We start from the raw sequence: 24,018 nt of genomic DNA, 5'->3' as shown, positions 1-24,018 counted from the left end.
GTGTGTGTGTGTGTGTGTGTGTGTCTCTGTACCCATGTCTCTTTGGGAGTGTGTCTGTGTGTACATGCGAGTGCCATCCCTAGCCTACTTTCTGCTCTGCATCTCTGTATGTATGCATGTGTCGTTCTCCTTCCTGTCTGCCTCTCAGCCTGCGCTCCCTTTAATTGGAGAAGCTCGCTGGCTGACCCAGCATCACACACTCCGAGACAGCTTGAGCGCTGGATAATTTGGGCTGTATCTGGACCTGTTTCTTTATGGGCATTACTGTACATACACTGCAAGCATGGAAGAAAGGAAAGAGGATTTGCATCAACAGCCGTCAAGCCCTGGCTGCATGCACTGCAGACAAAGCATAGCCCCACATAGCCCAGCCAGCAGCGGTCTGAAACTACACCACAGTGCCATCTAGTGACTGGCTGGTGCATTACAAGATCAGAACCAGCCAACTCCCTGAATGTTCTGTTCATGCGTGCACACAAGAATGCTCAGTGAACATGTACAAACCCACGAGCAGGGCCTGAAGTTAACTTTTTTGAAGACCAGCCACTGGGCGGCCACAGTGACTTTTTACCAGCCAGGGTTTTTTTTGCCTTTATAAAAGGTGAAAAACAGGAATCACATGAACGTTCCAAAACAGCAGTCGCATCCTCTCCAACTGCGCTGCTTTCATGGACGTCAGTGCTTTGACAGAAACCGTCTCCTCCGGAAGCGCAGTCTTTGATAGTGTACAACTTATCGTGTGTAGGTGGCTTTTTGATGACTCGTGGTTCTTAATTGCTTCTAATTTTAAGTTTTTAGTCTTGATTACAAAAAGATTTGACTTTGCTTTCTCTGAGCTATACACACGACAGTCACTGCAGTACATTTGTTCTGTACTGCTGTCATAAATCAGACCCTCACAAACCTTGCCGTTGTCACCAATTGTCTTCTTTTACTTTTCTTTGACTCATGCTCATCTTTTTGTTGATTGTTCGTTTCAGCTGGCCTCTTTACCCCAGTAATGTGCCGCCATATTTTTAGCTAAAATCCAACGAAATGGGAGACTTCGTTTAAATGTAAAAGAACAACAGTTTCAAAAACTGTTGCTAAGGCAGGTTGATTGAAAGAGTAACCCGCCAATTGCTAAATTTACTCGCATTTGGCGGGTGGTCAGGTGTTAATTTCAGGCCCTGCCCACGATTGAGCGCACCCAAACACACACAGACACACACACACACACACACACACACACACACACACACAGTTAGTCTGGCACTTTGTCATTATTTCCTCCCAGGGAATCTATTTTCTAGCTCTGTTAGACTGACAGGTGAGGCTCACTAGTCACACAGGCTCAACCATTAGCATTCAAATTGACAATACTCTATGGTCTGACAGGTGTGTGTGTGTGTGTGTGTGCGGGCGCATGGCTAAAAACAGACAAAGTATGGAAGGTGAAGGAATAGGGCTGATTATTAAAAAGTCTCCAGATATAAGTTTTTATCATGTTCCAGTTAATAAAATGCCTTCTAACCAGCAAGGGGCAACTCCACTGGCTCCAAAAAGAAGTGTCTTTATATTAAAGTCTATGAGAAAAGGAGCCTACTTCTTGTAAACATTTTCATAATACGTTTGTCTCAATTGTTACTTTTTTCAATACAGCATGATGTACAGTATATTTAGTAAATTAAACCCACACCGCTAGCCTAGCGCACCACACCGCTAGCCTACCTTACCACAGATGCTGTAGGTAACTGGCTCCAACTAGCCTACTGCTTCGAAGAAGTGACAAAATAACGCCAACATTTTCCTATTTATATGATTTGATTACTATAGTCACAGCGTGTACAAATAACCAGGTCACATGAGACACAGCCATATTCTAACCGTAAACAAACTGGGAACTATATTCTCAGAAGCCGAAGCACTGCTACCTGGGCGGAGTGATTAGCGAAACACCTGAAAAGCATTGTTATTACTTTCTGCTCCTTACCGCGGGGCTTCTCCTGTGCTGCTAGCAAATCACTCCGCCCAAGTAACAAAAGTTGCAGCGCTTCAGCTTCTGAGAAAGTCTGCTGATTTTCTGTGTGCTGCCGAATGCAGATGAATGATGGCCGTTGCCCAAAGGGGTCCACTTGACGATTCTCTTCAGAAGGGTTAAAAATCGGCAATTTTCCCTCTTTAGCATTTAGCTCAGCGCCATTGCAACCATAAACAACACTGGCTTATAGCTGCGTAATCCTCCCCAACCAACTCCACCCTCTCGTCTTACATCATTACGTCTAGTTTAAAAAAAATAATAAATAAATGGCCACAGCCAAATTGCCAAACTTAAGGCTTCAAAACAAACCATTGTGTGATGTCACTGATGCTACATCTGTTATTTTTACAGTATGACTCCAACTGACTGTTGCTCCTATTCTATGTGCACACACGCAGGATTTCTTGAAAATGTGTAATTATGGAGTGAGAAACAAAACAGCCCTCCTAATCTGTCTCTTCCCCTTTCCTTCCCTTTCTCTCTCCTCTCATCTGTCTCTCTTCCCTCTGTTTCCACCCCAATCTCAGCCGGATGACCTGGACCCCTTCCATGACTTGCTGGATGACCGCTCCTACACCACAGATGTTACCATGCCCAGCCCCAAGCCCAAGTATGTCCAGTGCAAGGAGAGTAAGAAGGACCTGATAACGTAAGAGCCCTCCTACTCTTCCCAGCACCCCAGCGTTCCTTCTGTCCACCCTAACCCCACTCATGCTTTGCTTTCCCCCCCCCCCCCCCCCCCCCCCCCCCATCTTATTTCTTTCTTTTGTTTTCTTCATACTATTTGCTTCAGCTTACCTCAGAGAACCACTGCCCTTTTTCTCTCCCTTCCCCATCCTGTGCTGCTGGCTCGCTATATGACTTTTATTTAACAGCTTTATCTGTTTTTGTCCACTCTATAATCTCTGAGGCGGTAGCTTCTACTGATGCCTTCATTGTATTTTCCTTCTTTTGATGCTTTATCTTTACAAGACACAACACTGTCATACCATATCAAGTGTGGCTGATCCCGGGAACCACAATATTAATCACAGACAGTGAAGCTAAACTGGAAACAATGAAAACCAAGAATGGGGGGGAAAAAATCAGGAACAACCCCTTTTTCTGTAATTTTCACATTTTCTTCTCCTTACCTTTGGGCTTATAAATCTGTCTATTTTTCCGGTGACAGCTGTCCCACACCGGGGTGTGATGGAAGTGGTCATTTGACGAGCAATTTCTCCTCACATCGAAGGTGTGACTTCCTTTTCTCCTGGTGGATTCTAAGTCTATTTCTCTTAATTGTTTTCAGCTTACCTTGACTATGCTGTCAAACACCTGTAGGCAGAATCTCTCTCTCTCTCTCTCTCTCTCTCTCTCTCTCTCTCTCTCTCTCTCATGTGTTAGCCCTTTGACTATTGGCAACATCCCATCCTGAAACAAGGCTATCACGAAGTAACAAACTAAATTAGTTAAAGGTTGTATATAACATGTAAAATTATTTCTCAATCGGCTGGGTACAAAGCCTTTTAAGCTGATTTTTCAGTCATTCAAGCATTTCCCACAGTGCAATGCAACCTAAGCATGTACCATTCAGAGTAAGAAGACGTAAGCAGAATTATTGAGTGTTGCAGTGTGAGAGGAGTCTGCAAGGATGGAATGATATCAGACTGGAGGCTGACATGGCTGCACATACATGAGATTTTCCCTAAACAAGTTTGCGTGTCCAACTGAGTTCTAGTCTTTGAAAGCAACCCCATATGTTAATTTACTATTCTTTATTCTCTCAGTTCTGTTTGAATGCAGTGCAGAACACACCATGGATGAAAACAAGAGTTCCTTGTATGAATACAAATACTCAGAGGGTTAACTTATTCAAATTTAAATCAACCCCCTGCCCTTGCATCATGGCTTTATTTTGCATTTCCTGGTTGATGTTTTATGTATGCATGTATTTCAATATGTCTGTGTAGAGATGAGTGTGGTCTGAGAGATTACTTTGTGTTACAGTGGTTGGGGTGACTTGTCATTCTGGTGTAATTAAATGTTCCACTGGTGTATTTTTCAGTCTCTCAGGTTGTCCTTTAGCTGATAAAAGCATCCGAAGTATGCTGGCCAACAACGCACAAGAGCTCAAGTAAGGCGTGAGATGATTCACAAATACATGTATGATTTGTATGTCTTGCTCAAGTATGGATAGAAACAGAAAAAGGCTGCTTAAATATGGAGTCCTTGAGCTGTGTTTCACTCCTTTCTATAAAAAAACAATTTCCAGACTGAAGATATTCTATATTTTTATCTTGTCATTAAATTTTTCTATAAGACCTGAACCAACAATGCATTGATCCTTCTAACAAGTACTGTTAGTAGCCAACACATGTATACGTAGTTCAACACTAGCCAAATGCTTGTTAAATATGAAAGTGGCTGGTAGATTTGCTTCACTCACCAGCCAAAAAAAACAAAACATGGTAATCTATTGAGTGGCTATATATATATATATATATATATATATATATATATATATATATATACACATACACAGTATTTCAAGTTTATAATGTTGAAATCTTGAATGCAGCACAGAAAATGCAATTGTGAATCAATGAACAGACAACAAATGTACATTATATCTTGCTGGTGCCAAAGTTGCTAACATGGATAATACATTTGCCTGTCCTAGATGTGCAACTTTAAAAAAATATATGAACATAGTCTAATTAATGCATTATTTAACCTCAAGCCCCTGTGCTGTATACACAAATCACAAGTCACACAAATGTCTTCATTTATCCAAAGTTTTAAACAGTTAAATAAAAATATTAGTGCTGTGGCTACACCATTAATGGACCATGTATGCTCACTTTTATTATGGAGATCATTTTAGAGATCCTTTCATATTTGCACCTGTGCTTTCGCATTTAATAGACAATGGACTTAACAACGACTGTAAAAGCTATGAATGATATACAAGACATGAGGTATAGTATTATCCTCAAGATGCTAAACCTTTGCTGTAGACCCTGAGCCCTTTTTGTGTTTTCTGCCCCAGGTGCCCGACACCAGGGTGCGATGGTTCGGGACATATCACTGGCAACTACGCCTCACACAGAAGGTACGACATACATACTGCATACAGAAACCTCAAAACATCTCTCTTTTCTTTCTAGCATACTTCCTAAATTTGCCTAGTGCAATCTTACTTTCCTCCGTTTCTACTTTTTTCCACCTCTCTCTCTGTGTCTCACATGGACACACACACACACACACACACACACACACACACACACACACACACACACACACACACACACACACACACAGACCGTATGCTTCAACTTTGTAACACTGTCATTTGTCTGCAGTCTCTCAGGGTGTCCGCGGGCCAGGAAAAGTGGGATAAAGATCATCCACAGTAAAGAGAACAAGGAGGACCAGGAACCTATCAGGTACAGTTGGGACACTGCTCATCAGTCTTCTGTCTCCCTTTAAAACCCTTAAACTAAAACTCCTGCTCTCAACACTGCTCACTGTTCACGGCTTACTTTACATTTCCAATTTGAAATATAAAACATGACACTCAACTCATTTTTCCTGTTTTAAAATTATGCAAGTTGCGTGAATGGGAACAAAAGAGCAATGTGCTGTTTTCTAATCAGTACAGTGCTCTTGGGTGTGCACTGATGTAAACAGGAACAAGTCAGTTTTAGCTCTGACAAGACAAATGTGCTATGAGTGTGAAGTCCCAAACCAAATCTGAAGGTGCAGGACAAATTTCAGAGGAACAAGGTTGTAGAAGCTTAGAGAGAGGAGATTCTGCAGTCTCTGGTAAACTCCTGCAGATACACAGGTAAGGAAAGGCAGAGTGCAGACAAGCAGAGAGGGGGAGAGAGAGGTAGAGAGAGATTGATTGGGCTCTGCCTAAATCCCACAATGGGCTTCTCTGGCCTCATCCCTGCAGCTGCATTGATTTCTCTGGTGGTGCAGAGAACAAATAACACACATTGGCCATTATCGATCTAATCCTTGTCATTCTGTTGGATTCGGAGGACAGTTTGCCACAGGTAACCCTGCCAGTGTGCTCTGTTGACATAAAAATAGCTTTGTAAAATATTTGTGTTCACAGTTTGAGCTTTGGAAACAAGTAAGGAACTTAAAGCTATAGTACGTATAGTTACTGCCGCCCCCATGAGGAATTCTAAGTAATGCCTTCTGTGACAGCGCACCCTCCCCTCCTTCCTAGTAGCCAAGGAGGACACGGAGGATTAAAAAAACCTGATGGACTCTTAAGAAGATGTAATCTTGAGTTTCTGCGTGGCTGCCACTTTGCTCGTTTGAAAGCCATGATGTTTCTTTTTTTCAAATGGGTGGGCCAAATTTTCTGGGCGGGCAGAGACAAGAATGGGGAGGTAACCTTGCCCCTTATGACCTCATAAGAAGCAAGATCGGCCCATCTGAGCTTTCATTTTCTCAAAGGCAGAGCAGGATACCCAGGGCTGGGTTTACACCTATTGCCATTTCTAGCCACTGGGGGACCACAGGCAGGCTGGGGGAACTCATATTAATGTTAAAAAAACCTCATAAAGTGAAATTATTCATGCCATGGGACCTTTAATATCAAAAGGTTAACTAAAGAATTGATCTGATGTTGTTGTTTGATGGAATGGAAAGTCCGAACACTCTGGGTTAAGGTTTTAGAGCCTGGCTGGATGGATCCCTTTGACTTCTAATCTATATTTACTGGGGGAAAGATCTCTAATACAACAGATAAAGACACTGTGGCAGACAGCAGTGTCACAAAGCCATAAAGCTGAAGTAACACCAGGTAGCTGCTGTTTGCACACAGAATTGATACTTTCACAACTGTAGCTTTGGCTTTACACATAATCCATTTTGCGAGCTGTGACATTTGGAATAATTTACTGCCTCATTGCATCTGATTAGCACTGGGGTTGATGCACTGTCAGCATTCCAAAACTGCGATAAGGCTGCCTGTGGGACACCTTTAAATAAGATGACGGTATCTTTGTTTATATCACAGCAGCAGAGATAGAAGGATACAGAAAAATGATACTCACTCATACAGTGTATGGTGTGTAGGCAAACATACTGTAGTGTACCAGAGAGCCAGTGGCTGAGACTCAACTGGTCAGTCTTTGATGGAATAAAGGATGATGTCACCAATATGATGAAGAGATGAGATGATCAACTTTGAATACAAATGAAGGTTGTTGTTGAATGAATGCATGTGTGAACAAAAAAATAAATTAATTAAAGCGTTAAGTGTGTCTCCTCTCATCCCCAGGTGTCCAGTCCCAGGTTGTGATGGTCAGGGACACGTTACAGGGAAGTATGCGTCCCACAGAAGCGCGTCCGGATGCCCCATAGCAGCCAAGAGACAAAAGGACGGCTACCTAAATGGCATCCAGTTCACATGGAAGTCTGGCAAGACAGAGGGCATGTCCTGCCCCACACCGGGCTGTGACGGCTCGGGTCACGTCAGCGGCAGCTTCCTGACACATCGGAGGTGGGTCTGCAGAACTTGGCTGGGAAACTACATATTAAGATTTGAAGAGTAAATGTGTAATGTTCATTTAGTATATTCATACATTCAGTATTACTTACCAGAACACATTATGTGAATCCTTGAGATTTAACAAATGCTTTGAATGCTTTACCTTTAAACTGATACATATAACCAAGATAAATTCAGTGAAGAGTACAAACACTTTTGGGTTTTGTGCAGATTTAAAAAAACAACACGTAACATGTTAAAGCTGCAGTAGGTAAAAGAAGTAAAACTGAACGCCAGAATTTCAAGTAGAACCCTTCGTGCAGCTCTCCCTCTCCCCTTTTTGCATCAACGCCAAAGATATCCCTACCATGGTTTTGAGAGTGGTAGGCAAGCTCCCATCAAACTATTGTCAAGAAAGCAATCGTTGAACTAGTCCTTTAAGACTGACATTTAAGTAATATTTCTTCTCAGCCTCCCTATATATTAAACCCTGTCTGTCTGTCTGTAATATACTAAAACAATGCTTTCTCTTCAGCCTGTCGGGTTGTCCACGAGCCACCTCCGCCATGAGGAAAGCTAGGCTCTCCGGAGTGGAAATGCTAACAATAAAGCAGCAACGTGCCAGCAACGGTAACTACAACTACCGCGTGTGTGTGTGTGTGTGTGTGTGTGTGTCTGTGTGTGTGTCTGTGTGTCTGTGTGTCTGTGTGTGTCTGTGTGTGTGTGTGGCGAGCATTGTCTGAGTCAAAGCTTGCATTGGAAATAAACAGCCATTCAGGGATATGACGTAAATAATGAGAAGAGTGGCTCCAATCTGGAAGAACAGGGCTGGGCATACTTGACAGAAATCAGACATGGGATATCTGAACTGGATTGTGGTTGTGTGCTCCATCTGTGATCTGTGTTCCCAACACTTCACCCTTGACTCCATTGGAGTTTAACGCTTCATAAAGGCATGTGACAGGATCATAATGTATTTTGTCTGTAGGATGTTGAGTCTTAATCAGCTGAATTGGTCTGCCCCAGTTCTATTGGAGAGGTGAAGACAGAAACACGCACACACACGCACACGCACACACACACACACACACACACACACACACACACACACACACACACACACACACACACAGTGTCCAGCAGAATTCTTACTTAGCTACGTAGTCATATTTAATTACTGCAGTTCAACATGAAGGCCGTTAATCGGATGTGCGACTGAGGCCTTGTACTAATGGCTCGTTGTCATTGTTGCTCCGCTGTAGGACTGGAGCACGAAGAGGATATCAAACAGCTGGATGAAGAAATCAAAGATTTAAGTGAATCAAATTCACAAGTGGAAGCGGACATGATCAAACTTCGAACACAGGTAAGTCACGTCCGGTCTGCTACATTCGTTGGCCTGCGTTTCTCCATATCTGAGTCAGCAGTGGTGTGGTGTGAACCTGTAACATCCTCTCATCCTCCCTCCCGCCCTCTCCTCAGATTACAACAATGGAGTCCAGTCTGAAGTCCATAGAGGAGGAAAACAAGGTGATTGAACAGCAAAATGAATCTCTCCTGCATGAGCTGGCCAACCTCAGCCAGTCACTGATTAACAGTTTAGCTAATGTCCAGCTCCCTCATATGGTAAGGGCCACCAGGAATGGCAAGCCGGAAAGTTGCAGAATCTAGCTAACCGTAGTATTATAGCAGCTTATTTATTTATTTGTGTATTTATCCACAGCCTATTGTGCATGCTTAGTCTAAAATGTGGAGCATTGCTTGTCTTTCCAAACATTGAGGGGGAGTTGAGAAATGAGGTTTGATTAGGCATTTTCTTTTTTACAGAGGTAGCAACTCTAAAAACAGAAATCTATGCTATATTTTACAGTTTAGGTGAATCAAAAGTGTATATACAGTAGTATATATTGATGTTCTGTGTGTGTGTGTGTGTGTGTGTCTGCATGTGTGTGCTTTTTGAATGGTAAGATGATTAAAGGCTTTATTGTAAAGTGTATAGCAAAGTGGTTGACTTATTTTTTTTATCATCCATGTGCTTCAGACACCTTCTATTTGCTGTCATACTTGAAAAAAAGCAAAGAAGTTTTACATTCTGTTGCAAAGAGTTTAAAAGTAATCACACACTATTTCATCCTTTTCTTCATCCTTTACTATGACATTCTTTCACAATATCCTCTTGCATAATGGATTAGTTAACATTCAATGATAAAGGAATTCTTTTTTTCCTCAGTTAAGAGTCTTGTCTAAATGGCAACCTATTTTTATAACCATATCCTCCTTTTACAGAATATTTTAGCAGTTATTACTTTTACCAGATTAGTCTAATTTAAGCAAGGATTTAAGTTAGAATTGCACCTCCTTATAACCACTCTGACACCATTGGCTGGCCTGGCTCTGTTTGTCTTTATACGACTTCATCTATGTCCACCTTCTATTTTTTCAGTTAATCTTCTATATGTGGCTGTATACCAAATGCTTCAACCTAGCGTTTTAAATGTAAGAATAATGATTTAGTTTCTCAAATCCCACTAAGCTAAAACAAAGGTGTCCCTCCTTTCCCTCCATAGAAACCTATGGCACACAAAGAGCCCCCTCTGAGGAATAACAGCTGCTTACAGTTGCACCAGCAAGTAAGTCCATGGCTTATGTCATTTAAATTGCTTTTTTTCACACTCCGTACTTCGGTATTGTATTTCACTTCCTCTATGAATGTTGTCATTGTATGTATGGAAACAAATAGAGACCATAAGGATTGGATATTTAAAGGAACTGAATACCTAATCAATACTAAATAACACATACACATTATATACGAATATGTTTGGACATCTTAACCCTTGTGTTGTCTTCTCGTCGACCATGCACTTGTTGTCTTTTTCCACGTCAAAACTGGAAACAACTGATTTTTGGGGGGAGTTTTCCCGACGCTTTTGACGTTTTTCCGGTGCTATTCCTTCACTACCGCCAGTATAAAACCAGTACTTTTACACTTGTTTTGGAAATCAAGGTCAATTAAGCTCATGTAGGCTATATGAAATTATAGGCAATCTAATTTTTGGGTTAAAAAAAAACAAACAAAACTTATGAATTATTTTGACTATTAAGTAATTAAGTTGATTGATAATCACAGAATGTCAAAGTTTAGATACTGTTTTGAAACCATTTAAAAAAAAAAATTTAATACAAAATACACAAATCTTAAGTGTACTGTTGTATGGAACTGTCACTGGTATTTTGGGGCAATTTGTGTAAAAGAAGACCCAAATTTCCGATATAAAAAACTTTGCAAACGGGTCAGACTTTCTTTTTTTTTTCAGATAATTTTTTGGGGGCATTTCTGCCTTTTTAATTGTTAGGACAGCTGAGACGTGAAAGGTGAGAAAGAGAGGGGGGGGGAAGACATGCAGGAAACCGTCACAGGTCGGACTCAGACCCTGGACCTCCCGCGTTGAGGAATAAAGCTCTATATACGTGCGCCCGCTCTACCGGCTGAGCTAACCTGGCCACGTCCGACTCGACCCGAGGACAACAGGAGGGTCACATCCTCCCTCACCTCCTGTTTTCTTCTAATAGTCTCCATGTTGTGTGTTTTGGTCCTGCAGGAGCCAATAAGCGAGCAGAACTTTGACGCCTACGTCACCACTCTAACGGATATGTACTCAAACCAGGACCAGTTCCAGAGCCCAGAAAACAAAGCCTTGTTGGAAAACATCAAGCAGGCTGTTCAAGGGATTCAAGTGTAACTATTCAGCAAGGGAGATTTTTGTTCCCCCATGCAGGTGCGGGTCGATGTATCAAATCCACATACAAGCAGGGCAGTGATGGTTTGGTCACCTCGGTGGGGTGCAGTATCTTATATAGTGTTATATATTCTAAATTTTGTTGTTTAAAAAAAAAAAAGAAGAGGTGTGATGCTTAAAAACCCTCACGATTATTTCTTTCTTTTCTTTTCTTTTTGGGCCTTGCTTTGAGGAAGAACATTTAAGAGTGAAAGGCAAAATAGTTTTTGAGGACATTCACATTTTGTACGTTTTCATATGAGCTGACATAGTGTCATGTGATGTTTCTAGCTGCTCATGTATGCACATTTTTAGTGTATATTTCTGAACAGTAAGCTAATGCTAATGGGACGCGAGTTCTTTCTATTGCTTGACATCAAAGCATTTTAGATGAAAAAAAAACAACAACAAAAAAAAACTGGACAGTGAAATAAAGATGAAAAAACTACAAGCAAGGAGGAAGCTACTCATCTCGCTCCTCACTGGATGATTTTGGACTTGATGATTTTAGATGTTTGTTTTTTCTTCTTCTTGCGTGTAGATTGTTCAAAAGCAAGAACTGGTTCGCGAAAGCGCTTTATTTTCTGACAATGCTTGAGAAACGTTTGTGTTTTGTTTTGATGAAGAAAAAAAAAGAAGAAGATGTGTCGCTGTAGGTGGGGGCATTTTTAATTGGTGCTGTAAATGAATCCGGAGAGGAAACTGACCTGATGTATGTATGAATGTATGTATGAATAGTTATATTGTAAACATCATTACACGGAAACCCGATGGTGGAAATCCCATTATCTAGGAGAGCCAATTGATTCCTAGAGGAACACATACAGTGCATGCATGTTCACATGCTCATCCCTAACTAATCTCGAATAGAAATGATGTGTAAGGACAATGACGTATAGAGACCACATCCTAGCCTTTCTGGTATCAAATCTGCGCAATTTCGAGACTTGTGTTGCTAGGATTAAGAAATGTCTCAGCAATATTATAACTAAATCATTTGTTTATAGTAAGTGTGGGATGCAATCTGCAGAGGAAAAAATAAAAATGTTGGGTATATGCAATTTCTTGTTTATAAGCATAGCCGGGTAACATGAATCTTTTTAATATAGCCTATGTAAAATATTGATTTTTATACAAATCTTTTAATACAAAAAGTCTTTTTAAAAAATAAAAAAAAGAGGAGGGATCCTGGACATTGCGTTTTAGAAGCGAAAGTATATGAGTTCCACTTTTTTTCTGTACGATTTTTGCACAGGGACACCTTCGTTTCCATGTTTTGATGTTCTTACAGAAACTAAAAGCAGTACCCAAGAGCCTAAAAGGAGGGTTTCAGAGGGTTTTGTAAAGAGTATTTATAGAGTACGACAGCGGGACTTACAGGGTCACTGTCCCCACTTATGTGCCAGTAGACTATTTGCACTTGTCCTTGAAGATATTATCCTTACGTACGGCGGCGTGCAATTTTCCAGATGACCTCTTTGGCACACGATTGGAGCAACCAACTGCTTGGAGCCACTGTAGGTGTGGATTTGGTACCACTGAGAGAGGAAGAACAGGGACTTGAAATCAGAGAAGAGGATGATTATAACCATAGCAGTTATACTGTAGGCTATTATCAGAGTGTAAAAACATTGTCCTTTCATTTTTGCTATGTTTTAGGAAGATGAAGTTATCCCCCCCCCAGCAGCACTTTATATCTAATCACTGTACAGAGGATTAAATAGTCAATCAATTCAAGGTTTTAAAAAAAGAAAAAAGCTGAAGAAATGGTGAAACAAGACCTTCGAGGGGTGATACAACCCAGCGTCGCGCCCATATGCCTGACTGTATGCACCCCTCCATTCTGTTGTTCTAGTTGTTAGCGATCATGTTCAGAATTGCCTTTTTGAGAGCTAATGCAGAAGGTGCTTGTCGTTCACCTGATTGAATCTCATCTATTGTACTTTACTGTCCTCTTTCAGGACTCTACTACCCATCATCCATGACTGCATACGCCTTTTCCACAGCATCGTGTCTGCAGCTTTTTTGCCAATATAGTAATGCTTCAGTAGAGTAATAGCTAGTACCAGTTTTTGAATTAATTCTCATTATCAATTAAAAGGGAAAAAGGGATTTTAAAGCACAAACCGGCTGCTCGTCTGATGTTGGTACATAAATAACAAATCTGAATAGAGTTATCTGTGACTATCTATAGGGAACACAAAAAGGTTGTCACATATTTAGAAAGCTGACTTTTCATATAAATTATTGTGAATTCATCAGAGTTTATTGTTTTTATTTGAGCCAATTCATTTTGAGATTGTTTTCGGTGACCATTAACAAAGACAGGATTTTGTATAAACTATTGTGCTCTCTGTGGAACTGAAGTTTGATTTATTTTTGTACTACACAGCATGGATTTGTTGACATTTTAATTTTGCTATAAATGTGTGAGATCACAAGTTGCTGTGATATTTCATTTATAAATTGTGAACTTTGTACAATTTTTGTCATGCTGGATGTTGACACATCTTACTCTGAATAAAGAAAAAAATGTGTTGCCAGAGGCCTGTTTTATGATTTATTGATATGATTTGTGTTCATTACAGATCGATACTTCAGAACCCAACTGCATATTCATTCTGAAACGATCCATTTTATTTTACATAGTCCAGTATCACAAATGTGCCTCAAAGGGGGTAACTCCTACTTACTACACACACACACACACACACACACCAGCAGATGTCAGCAAACCCAAACTACACCATGGGTGCACCTTATGATGTACAACAAAGACGAATCATTCCAGTGACTTGCTGATGAAAATTAGGTTCAGTTTCCAAGATTAAAGTAACTATATGTAAGTTTCATCTGATGATCATAACTGGCCTGTAAACAAGACCAACAGTTCTGGGCAAACGAGACTAAATGGGAGAAGAACGCTAGTTTTTACTAACGCCTTTGCCCGGGTTTGATTTTTTCCCGCGAAGTCACTAAACGATTTAGGGCAGGTAGAGGGCGCTACAGAGCACACACTGTGATGGGTCACCGATTTCGGCTGATCACCGGAAGCGTTTAGGGAACGTTAGGTTATGGTTCTCTGAAGGTTAGTAGCCTAGTAGTGAGTATCCAGCCAGGTAAAAGGTAGCAGGAGATGTCTTTATGGAGTAGGCCTATTTGTATTTTAATTTTATTTTTGAAGTTATCTGTTATAGTGGCTGATACTTCCCCCCCCCCCCCCCCCCCCCCTTCCATTTGGCGGAGATGTTTTTATTTCCTTTTAGTCTGTGTTCGTGTTGGCCTACTACTTTCTTTTCCCTTGTCCCCCTGTACCTGTGTAAAGCGTCCGTGGGTTTCATGGAATGCGCTATATATAAGTTATTATTATAAGTTATATATAAGTTATTATTATTAAGCTACGTTGGTTCCTACAACAATCTCTTAATGCGTTGGCTCCTGTCTTGAAACAGAAACCCAGGGTTTGAACCCGACCTGCGGGGAGTCCCTGCATGTCTTCCCCCCCCTTAGTCTCTATAAGCCATCCTTATGATTAAAGGTGGAAATGCCCCAAAAAATAATAATAAAAAAAAAGAGAAAGATAGGCATGGCAGTCAAAAGCGTACGAGCCATAGCAGTTCAGCGAGGTACAGGTAACGGTAGGAGGTGAGTTATGACTCTTTCTTAGGGCCACACAATTTTGAAAAGTGTTTTCATGAGGACATAGTGGTAACACTTGTAGTAGCCAAGGTCTGGAAGCACCGTTTGCCAAATCAATGCTGGAAGGGTGTTGATACTGATAGCACTGGCCTTATAATGTGGGTTATTTACAATGGGACGTTTTAGCGTTCTGTGTTTTTAATGTTCCTTATATTTATATTTTGAAGATTTAACTGATGTCAACATTTGAAATTAAAAAAAGGTTTATATTTCTGACATTTTTTGTTGATGTCAAATTATTTATAACATAATGGAGGGGCCCATTTCGAAGTTTTGCCTATAGGGCCCTAACAGACTCTACGACCACACTGGTCACCACAGACAGCTGGTGCCCTTTTCCCCCGGGCCCTGTCCCTTTAGACAGCCTATGTCCACCACTGGATTTGGGTGTACTGTGGTCTGTGGAACATTTATCAACTTGGAAAATAAGGCTTCAAATATGACCTAGGAGTGTGTTTTTGACAAATATACAGCAATGAACTTATGTGTGAATGTAGGCTATGTGTGTCCTTTTTTTAGAGTCATAGTCCATTGTGTAGTGATTTGACTTTAAATGTAACTTAATAAGGTTAAAATCTAAATTAACAAATAAGGTACTAGTGATGCCAAAATAGCCTTTGTTTTAGAGTAAGATTAACTTTCTGCAGTAACGGCAAATAGATAGTGTGGATAGACAGCAATAATGTCCTTTGTGAGAAGAAGAATTGAGTAAAAATTGATATAATACAATATTTCCACTAGAGCTCCCTGTACATTCCATAGATTATTCTGAAACAATGCTTCCACTGTTAATCTGTGCCTTCAGTCTGTAAGGCTGTGGAAATGCTTACAGTAGCAATGGGAAAGCATTGTTAGCGGTGGAAATGCTAACAATGACACCGCAGCATACCAGCAACAGCAGACACAACTACCTCTCTCCCCCACACAATGCAACAATCAGGAACACAGATGTGGAAGGATACAGAGCGCAGTTCCAATTTCAGATAATAGACCAATAAGGAGGCTGTACGGTGAGCTGCTGCTGAGTACAGGCTTACATTGGAAATAAATGATCAGTCTACTCCTAGGTTGTAAATGAAAGGTTCTGGAGAGGAGCTCTAATGGTTAACAGGGCTGAGGCTGTCAGTCATTTGATTGACAGTTTGAGCAAGAGAAGTATTCATTAGAGCCGCAATTACCAATTTGTAAGTAAAACCTTTGTTGTTTAATGGATGTTTTGGTATTTGCACAACACATTTTTCAAAAATATAGAAAGGTAGGCTACATTTAGCTTTACATTTCATTCTGTGCAGTGAGAACATCAAACAGCCTAATAAATGCCTGATGAGTTAACCTTCAACAATAAGTTATTTCTACATTTACCAGCAGATGTCAGCAAACTCAAACTATTAATAAAAGAACTCCGTGGAGTAGTAATGCTGTAGTTAGCCCATTGGTTGATACTCTTTGTAAATTTTGCAGTTTTAAGTCAACTGATTTTAATTGCTAATAAAATGTTGAACATCTAGTTATAACAAACAGGCATAGTTTCATAGAGCTGTCTATTCATATTAAACACTATATATCTATATATCCTGTTGCAGTAATAAGATATTATTATAATTATTTTCTTTTGTAAATCCCCTGGCGTACTTGACCTGTTTGTATTGTACACACCTGCAGCTGTATACTGTCACTGTTATATGCCCAATAAAAAAAAAAAAAAAAAAAAAAAAAAAAAAAAAAAAAAAAAAAAAAAACATCCATACAGGCATGGTTCCCGTTCTCGCTTCTGATTGGTGCGCCACTGCGAGAACTCACCTGGGATTAATCAAAATGCGAAGCAACCTACACCCTTACCTGAAGAACTAGCTTACCTAAACAAATAGATAATACAAATTTGCCTACATTGTTTGTTTGAGAGAATGGTAAGCCAATTTCATTTTCAGTAAAATATGTATTTGTATATATGTATATGTATATGTTTTATAGATAAAATAATACGCTGACTGTACTTAGTTATACATCAGGCTAGCTAAAACATACGGTAACCTTTCATTCTGCTTGCTAACGTCAGCTTAGCTAACTAACAGTAGGCTACTTTTCTGAACACGCCGAAACAAAAACCAGAGGCCCTGTAAACTAAGCTGTCTTTGAATTTCTTTGGTCATGTTTTGTCGTAGTTCGCTCTTTAAACACTTACTAACTGCTCCCCTAAGACTCTTTTAAAGCAGACATTTCAACATGACAGAATAAGCACAGGTGTAATCTAGCTATATTAATAGGCCTAATATATAATAGCTGGCCTGGATGAAGTACATGGTCTGCTCTAGCTAGCTAGCTAGCTAGCAAGTGTTGGAGTATTCTAATAGTACTTTAACTAAATATTTTTTCATGCTACTTATGAATCTATTTATAACTACTCATTAGCTACATTTATTTGACAATTAAAAGGCCTATAGACTTCGAGCTAGCTACTATGTGTGTAACATAACGTATTAGTACCCAAAGTGTAAAGTCCACCTATATCATATCAGCTACAACATTGATACAGTAATACAATGGGTCATTCATGTTATGCAGCAACATTTCAGCCTCAAAACTTTAATTACCTTCATATTTTGCTACATGTTACATGGCTACAACAAACTTTGCGATAAGTACAAATTGCAAAGGAGGTCATGTGTTTAAATCATGGGATTTAGGGAGGCTGTAGCAAATTATGACAAATAAATAAGAAATAATCATACATTCCATTCAGCTTCCTTTTGGATGGACTTCCTTTTCTGGGATTGTAACACACTGCCCCACTTCTTTTTTTTTTCTCTCTCTCTCTCTCCCTCTCCCTCTCCCTCTCCCACCCCCCCTCTCCCAAGGGAGCTAACTCTCCCTTAGTTAGTGTGAGAGGGGCAGCTGGCGGTCTGTGCTCTGCTCGGCTCACTGCTAGCAATGGCGCTGCGGGCTGCCCAGCTCTTTTCTCCGTGTCTGCTCGCGCTGGCGTTGTTTTTGCTCGCTAACGGGCCACAGTTTGGTCTTTGTTGTCCGAGTCGCTGTTTATGTTTCCGAACCACCGTGAGATGTATGCATCTAAACTTGGAAACCGTACCAGCCGTTTCTCCTCAGACTACTATTCTGTAAGTAGCTTCTTCCTAAAATCTAACGGGAACAAGCCTTCTGGGCACTCTACACGGGAATGCAATGAATGCCTAAAGCCGGCGTTTCCCACATTTAAGGCCTGTGGTAAAGTTATAACGGTTGACATTCTTTGCGTTATTGAATCGGAGTTTTTTTTGTTACGTTTCATGTTTAATCACTGATTAAAGTTGAAATTTAGACTTTTTAGACTTGTGGAAAACATACGCTTTGTGGTAGTGCAAAGGTTATTACAGTGTCCCAGAGCGTTTTCACTAAGTTATGACACCTGCCAATGCGTTCAGCAGTTGGCTGTAGAGGTTAATGAACTGGGTTTTAAGGGTCTCTCAGCTGGCGAAGTCAGCCACAAGCAATGTGGAGGGTCAGGCTGTTCAACAGAGGTCCTTACATGAGAGAGCTTGTATGATGAACTACATCGTGTTAACATGTCCTACATGGAGACATGCGCTGATGAATGTGAATGAAACTATACAGTTAGAAGTGACGAGACAGAGTACAGTTAGATTTGATCAAAACCCCAGTCCTTTTTGGCAGTCTTCTTTTCGGTGTGGGCTATGTTGTCACGTTTGTCATGTTTTGGGGAAATGTGTAGGCTTACTTAATTTAAAGGAAAGATCCGGTTCAATGTCAGGCTTGGCAAACAATAGGCTTGATTTTAACAATGGCTCCTTACATCATCACATTGTGATAGAGACACAACATGGAGCCCTTTCCAAAGCTGTTTCCTTCTCTGTAGCCAGAAAAGTTTGGATGTGTTCTTATGCGTTGCACAGGTTAAACTCCATGTTTGACATTCCCTCTGAGATGAAAGGGGGGAAATACTTCTCACTTGACAAGCACTTGTGAATGTGTCCTGGTTGTCAGGAGGGCTCTGCTACAGTCACACAACTAAACAATTTCCTTTTTTGATGTAGCTGGCCACAGTTTCTCAGAACTGCAATGACAGAACACAAAGGCTCAGATCTGTCCAATCTCCAAAATATGTTGCACCCTTTGTCTTTAGCTTCATTCAGGCTGTAAACATGGGGACAAAGGGGCAAGTCAGCCAGCCTGTACCACAACAGCATGAATTAGCCTTGTCCTCCATCTGGGGTCAGCCCACAGCCTTGAAGGGAGCCCATGGATCAGCCCTGCCCAGATACCCCCACAGGAAAGATGAAAGTCCACCCTTCACCACAGCAATGAAAGGATTGTTTAGATCTTCTGTAGGACGTGTCTGCATGTTTTTAGAGGGCTGATCAGAGCAGGAGAGTATGCTTTTGTTTCCCAGAAGCCTTCGTGCTGGTAAGCTTCGAAACAGCATTCACTTTTCGCCTTTTCCTCTTTTTTGGCTGTCATGTCAAGACACGAATAATGTTCCTACCCAGCCTTCCCTCTTTCTGCTGTATAAAATGTTTAAAACATCTGCAGTGAGAGAACTCTACACCAAACTTGTGCTCACCTGAGAGTATTCTTGCAGTTTGTTTGCTGTGGCTGATCACATTAAGCCTAATAACATGGTAATCAAAGTGGATTGGAAACATGTCTTTTAACAGAGACGGTATCTGTAGAGGAGTGTGTTGTGTAGGTGTATTTCTCTCTTGGTCTTTGGTTAGCTTTTAAGCAATAATGTAGGAACCAAGGTCCTTAGGGTTCAAGCTCTTCCTCTAGGCTATATCCTGACAGCTTTGCAGGATTAAGTAATAATGGGTGAAGATGTTGTGTGTCGTATAGACACTTGACCTGTAGCTATGTGCGCTATAGGCACTGCATTATTCCTTCCACCTGGCATAGTGGATAGTATTGTTTTAAATTCCTAGAATGGCATGCATTCTCAGAAGAATACTATAGTGTGAGAGGTAGTTGTTCACTTCTAGTGCTGGGTAACAAAACAAAGTTGAACATTAGTAATTATTTAAATGCAATAAAAAAATTGTCTTACTATATCTGTTTATTACATTTTCGCTTTATTGGTATGGCATGATTTCAGTCAGTTTCATTTGTGATTAAATGTCCTCAGCTCCTGTAGTCGCGTACATCCTTGTGCTATAAAGATAGATCAGGGTTGTTTTTTGAACCCAACTTAACGCTAGAGGAAGTACTGCACGGGGAGATGTGTTGCTTATCTTTGTTGTGAATATTGAACTTTTAAAGTTCAGTAATAAAGAAATTGCACTTTGTTGACTCATTATAGATTTCTATTGACTGGTAAACTCCTTGGTTATATGTTTGTATTTATTAAAAAAAACAACATCTATACATATCTACATATTTACACATCTACACACTATGCATGTTCGTTTTAAGACAACACTGTCCAGATTACAAAGGTGTTAAACTGAACTGTTTCGAACAATGAATGTTTGTGTCTTCAACTTCTTAAAACTCAAAACATCTTTTTCCTCTTTCTGGGCCACCGCAGTAGAATTAAAAGTCTTGGCTCAGAAGTACTACTGCATGTGGGCTTTGTGCCAAGAGCTTTTCTACATGACACTTGGACCAAGAAACATTGACGTTTTCCCCCCAGATTGCTTCGGTTCTCTCTGGCCTACATTTGTTTTCAGCTGTTATCTCTAAGGACTTTCTGTTTGAGGCATAATGGTAAATTGTGTTTCCTGACTGTAATGACACTGTTGCATATCTTCCCAGGGAGTTGCTAGAGTTGGAGAAATAATTACTTTTACATTAGCACTATTTTACCATCATCAATAAACTTTCTTTCTTCTTCTTTTTTTTACTGGTATTTGCTTGCCAGCTCAAGAAAAAGCAGAGAAGTCTGACATCTTTGTAGGACATGCAGTATCAAAGGTTGTGAGTGTAACAGGCTTGTTATTTCTTGACCCTCATGTTGTCCTGGTCAAATTGACCCCATTTTCATTTTTTGTTGACACAAAAAATTGAAATATGTTCTTGAAATGTCAACATTAAAAATATCAAAACAACTTTGGGAAAAATCAAAAAAAGCACCCACAACATTGAAAAAGTGACAAAAATGTCATAAAAAACTATAATGTTGAAAAAAAAGCAACCAAAATGTGTTTTTTTTCATGGTTGACGGGAAGACAACACAAGGGTTAAGTCAGTAGCCCTGTTCCATATTTGGACATCTTGGCTATTTGCTTATTTTGATATTCAAATATATTTAAAAAGAAATAGTTTCAACAATGTGACTGTAGAGTTGTACTATAAACATACGTAAAGTATGTGTCTGCACCAGGGGTGTAGTGGTAAAAAAAGAGGTGGGTAAACTAGAAATTCTGTGATCAGGTGGACCATGACGCACGCGGTCACCGGTGACATTTGTTGATACCAAGAGAATCACTGGTTGCTCCCTCATAGATCACACAAAGTTCGGATTAAAAAGGAATAATATGGTTGAAATCTGTTTGTCTCACCTCTTTTCATCCTCTTTGCTCATCTCTTCTCTCTATCTCCCTCCTTTACATTTTTTATTTCTCTAAGGACTTTATGTCTGTGAATTGAAGCCATGTAGCATCATCCACAATTAGTTGTGAAGACATTGCACTCTAGATTGTGTTTTATTGGTAAGCAAATTATGAGAAATGAATCTCTATTTCAGGTTACACCGCAAACGTAGTTGGTTAATAATATTACTATAACATTAACTAGTTGATTAGCAAAGGCAGCTTGTTGTCACTAACTTTCAGTGGCTTAAGTTCCAGAGAATGCATGAAATTACATTGTTATTTATCTGACAATATATCCTGAATGTAACAGGGGCTAATGGGAAGAGGTAGAGGTGACTTGCAACTTTGGATCTGAAAAGCGTAACCTAATCAGCACCTGGCTTGTTGAGTCAGAGGTGTTAATCTATGTGAACCTAATTAACCTCAAACATCAAGTTGAGTACGGTTTTCCGAGCTCACTCATTTTAGGCTTGAATCCAAGGCCGTTTGCTGGCATCAGGAGGAGAGCTGCTGTTTGACGGTGCTTAACCCTTGTATTGTCTTCATAATCTATTAATAATTTTTGTCTTTATCTCAATTTCAAACAATTGAGATAATATATATGTTTAGGGAATGCAATTAGTCTTTACTAGAACACAATAATGGAAGTGTGATTTGTTTTTTGTTATAATTCTTGTTAAAAATACACTATGTGATCATTCTTATCTTGGAAAAAGTGGTCCTATTCAGAGTAATTTTCTGAATTGAGTCAGGAATACATGTTTATTACAGAAAAAAAATCTAACTTGTACCATTTTTCTTCTTCTAAAAATTTAAAATGGGTCAATTTGACCCAAATACAATACAAGGGTTAAAAAACTGGCGGATATCCATTTTTAAAATCCATTCATTACATGAGACGCAATAGAGTTGATACTCGCTCCAAAGCTAATTGCCGTCACTCTCTTACTTCTCTCTTGCTCTACCACACACTCCACACACACACCAGCGCACAAGTATGTACTGCCATTTACGTAGGCTACGACGAAAGCTCTGCGTGGATCCACCGCACAACCATAAAAACAGCCTTCAGGTTTAACAACCTATAAAACTTATAATGAACAATATGAAACTAAAACAATACAAGCTTAATTTAGAAAAGCTTAGGAACGATATGCTATTTAGAGGTAGATAAACGCATTTTTGAGGTGGGTAAACGCTATTTACGAATTTTGTGAGGTGCATAAATGGCGTTTACGTGCATTTAGCGTCCACTACATCCCTGGTCTGCACGCCTAGGAACATGTCTGTCAGTTGTGAATCTGTAATCACTGGTTCAAGAAGTGGCTCGGTCTTGTCTTTTGTAACTCTGTGATTTCAGCAAAGTGCTTTTCTTCCAATATATGCTGATATGCAGTTGGATTTGAGTATAATGAATGAGGTTTTTAAACACCGTTACTGTGAATGGCCCGTTTGAAACTGCATACTTCAGAAGTTTGCAGGAAGTTAAAAAGATGTGGGGATGGCTTTCAGTCCAGTGGCTGTGTGTTGCGTGAATGGCAGTGTTGAATACAACAAGTCATAAGTGTATCTGGTGTTTGGAGATGCAGGAAGGCGGGTGAGTCATTCAGTGGGGGTTGGTGTCCCAGTGTCACCAGGTTGTCATCTTAAATGCACAGCATGGCAATGGTTGTGATAAGCAGACACATTTTCGTGGCAGCCTCATGAAATCAGAAATACTTTAATATAGAAATAAAGCAGAATCTGAATCAGGAAATGTTTTATTGCCACAATAAGTACACTTATGTGAAATTTGCCTTAGTGATAGGTGCTAGGGCTGCACGATTATGGCCAAAATGATAATCACGATTATTTTGATCAAAATTTTGATCGCGATTATTCTCACGATTATTTGTTAATTTTAACCAAAACAAATTTTATTGTCACATAGGCTGTTTATAACTGCGAGAGGGAGTGAGATGGACGCTACTCTCAGAGAGACGGCTGATCATTATGAACGGGTCCAGAACGGGTCGAATGGCGGATACATACATCGTGTGTATGAAATGTCTGTATCTTCACTGTGCTGCATTTTTATGATCTATGGTATTCTGGCCATGGGTCACATCTCTGGTCCAGGTCCAGGTCCAGGTCCAGGTCCAGGTCCAGCAGCTCCGTCTCACGCTGTTCCTCTACCAACTGAAGTTAGTTGCATTCAATAACTTGTTCTGTGTTTTTTGCCGTGGCGGCAGCGGTAGCAGAGTTACCCGCGGAAACACTGGTACAAATACAGGTTTGCCCCTCATACTTAACAATATACAGCTGTGTTAATAAAAAATTTAAACTGTGGACAAATGTCAGAATTGTGGACCTGGCCGCTGTGTGGCCGGGCTGCGTGGAGTAAGAGGAGAGAGAGTAGGAGAGATTTAACACAGACACGGCTTTCACGCAAAATTAAACCATATTCATATAAACATCATTGCAGTGGATGCGAGGACATTAGCACCG

General features: G+C 40.2%; 2 protein-coding genes across 12 annotated transcripts in view; both read left to right on the top strand.

Moving 5' to 3' along the window:
* myt1lb (myelin transcription factor 1-like, b) overlaps positions 1 to 13,836 on the top strand; it is a 108,620-nt gene extending 94,784 nt beyond the window's left edge. For 6 of the 11 annotated variants that reach the window (XM_032500108.1, XM_032500117.1, XM_032500114.1 and 3 more), the window contains 11 exons: positions 2,548 to 2,669; positions 3,192 to 3,254; positions 4,068 to 4,136; positions 5,052 to 5,114; positions 5,365 to 5,448; positions 7,305 to 7,526; positions 8,050 to 8,144; positions 8,777 to 8,880; positions 8,997 to 9,140; positions 10,082 to 10,144; positions 11,117 to 13,836. In XM_032500108.1, coding sequence (XP_032355999.1) covers positions 2,548 to 2,669; positions 3,192 to 3,254; positions 4,068 to 4,136; positions 5,052 to 5,114; positions 5,365 to 5,448; positions 7,305 to 7,526; positions 8,050 to 8,144; positions 8,777 to 8,880; positions 8,997 to 9,140; positions 10,082 to 10,144; positions 11,117 to 11,257 — 1,170 coding nt within the window. In that variant the 3' untranslated portion in view covers positions 11,258 to 13,836. The remainder of the gene's footprint in view (positions 1 to 2,547; positions 2,670 to 3,191; positions 3,255 to 4,067; positions 4,137 to 5,051; positions 5,115 to 5,364; positions 5,449 to 7,304; positions 7,527 to 8,049; positions 8,145 to 8,776; positions 8,881 to 8,996; positions 9,141 to 10,081; positions 10,145 to 11,116) is intronic. The other 5 variants (XM_032500115.1, XM_032500110.1, XM_032500109.1 and 2 more) reach the window with 4 other exon arrangements.
* Positions 13,837 to 17,852: 4,016 nt separating this feature from the next.
* pxdn (peroxidasin) overlaps positions 17,853 to 24,018 on the top strand; it is a 68,724-nt gene continuing 62,558 nt past the window's right edge. The window contains 1 exon segment of the mRNA XM_032500479.1: positions 17,853 to 18,105. Coding sequence (XP_032356370.1) covers positions 17,921 to 18,105 — 185 coding nt within the window. The 5' untranslated portion in view covers positions 17,853 to 17,920.

The sequence above is a fragment of the Etheostoma spectabile genome, chromosome 20 (assembly GCF_008692095.1).
Source record: "Etheostoma spectabile isolate EspeVRDwgs_2016 chromosome 20, UIUC_Espe_1.0, whole genome shotgun sequence".
Taxonomy (NCBI): domain Eukaryota; kingdom Metazoa; phylum Chordata; class Actinopteri; order Perciformes; family Percidae; genus Etheostoma; species Etheostoma spectabile.
Note: the sequence above shows the minus strand (reverse complement) of the source record. Positions and strands in the feature narration are given on the sequence as shown.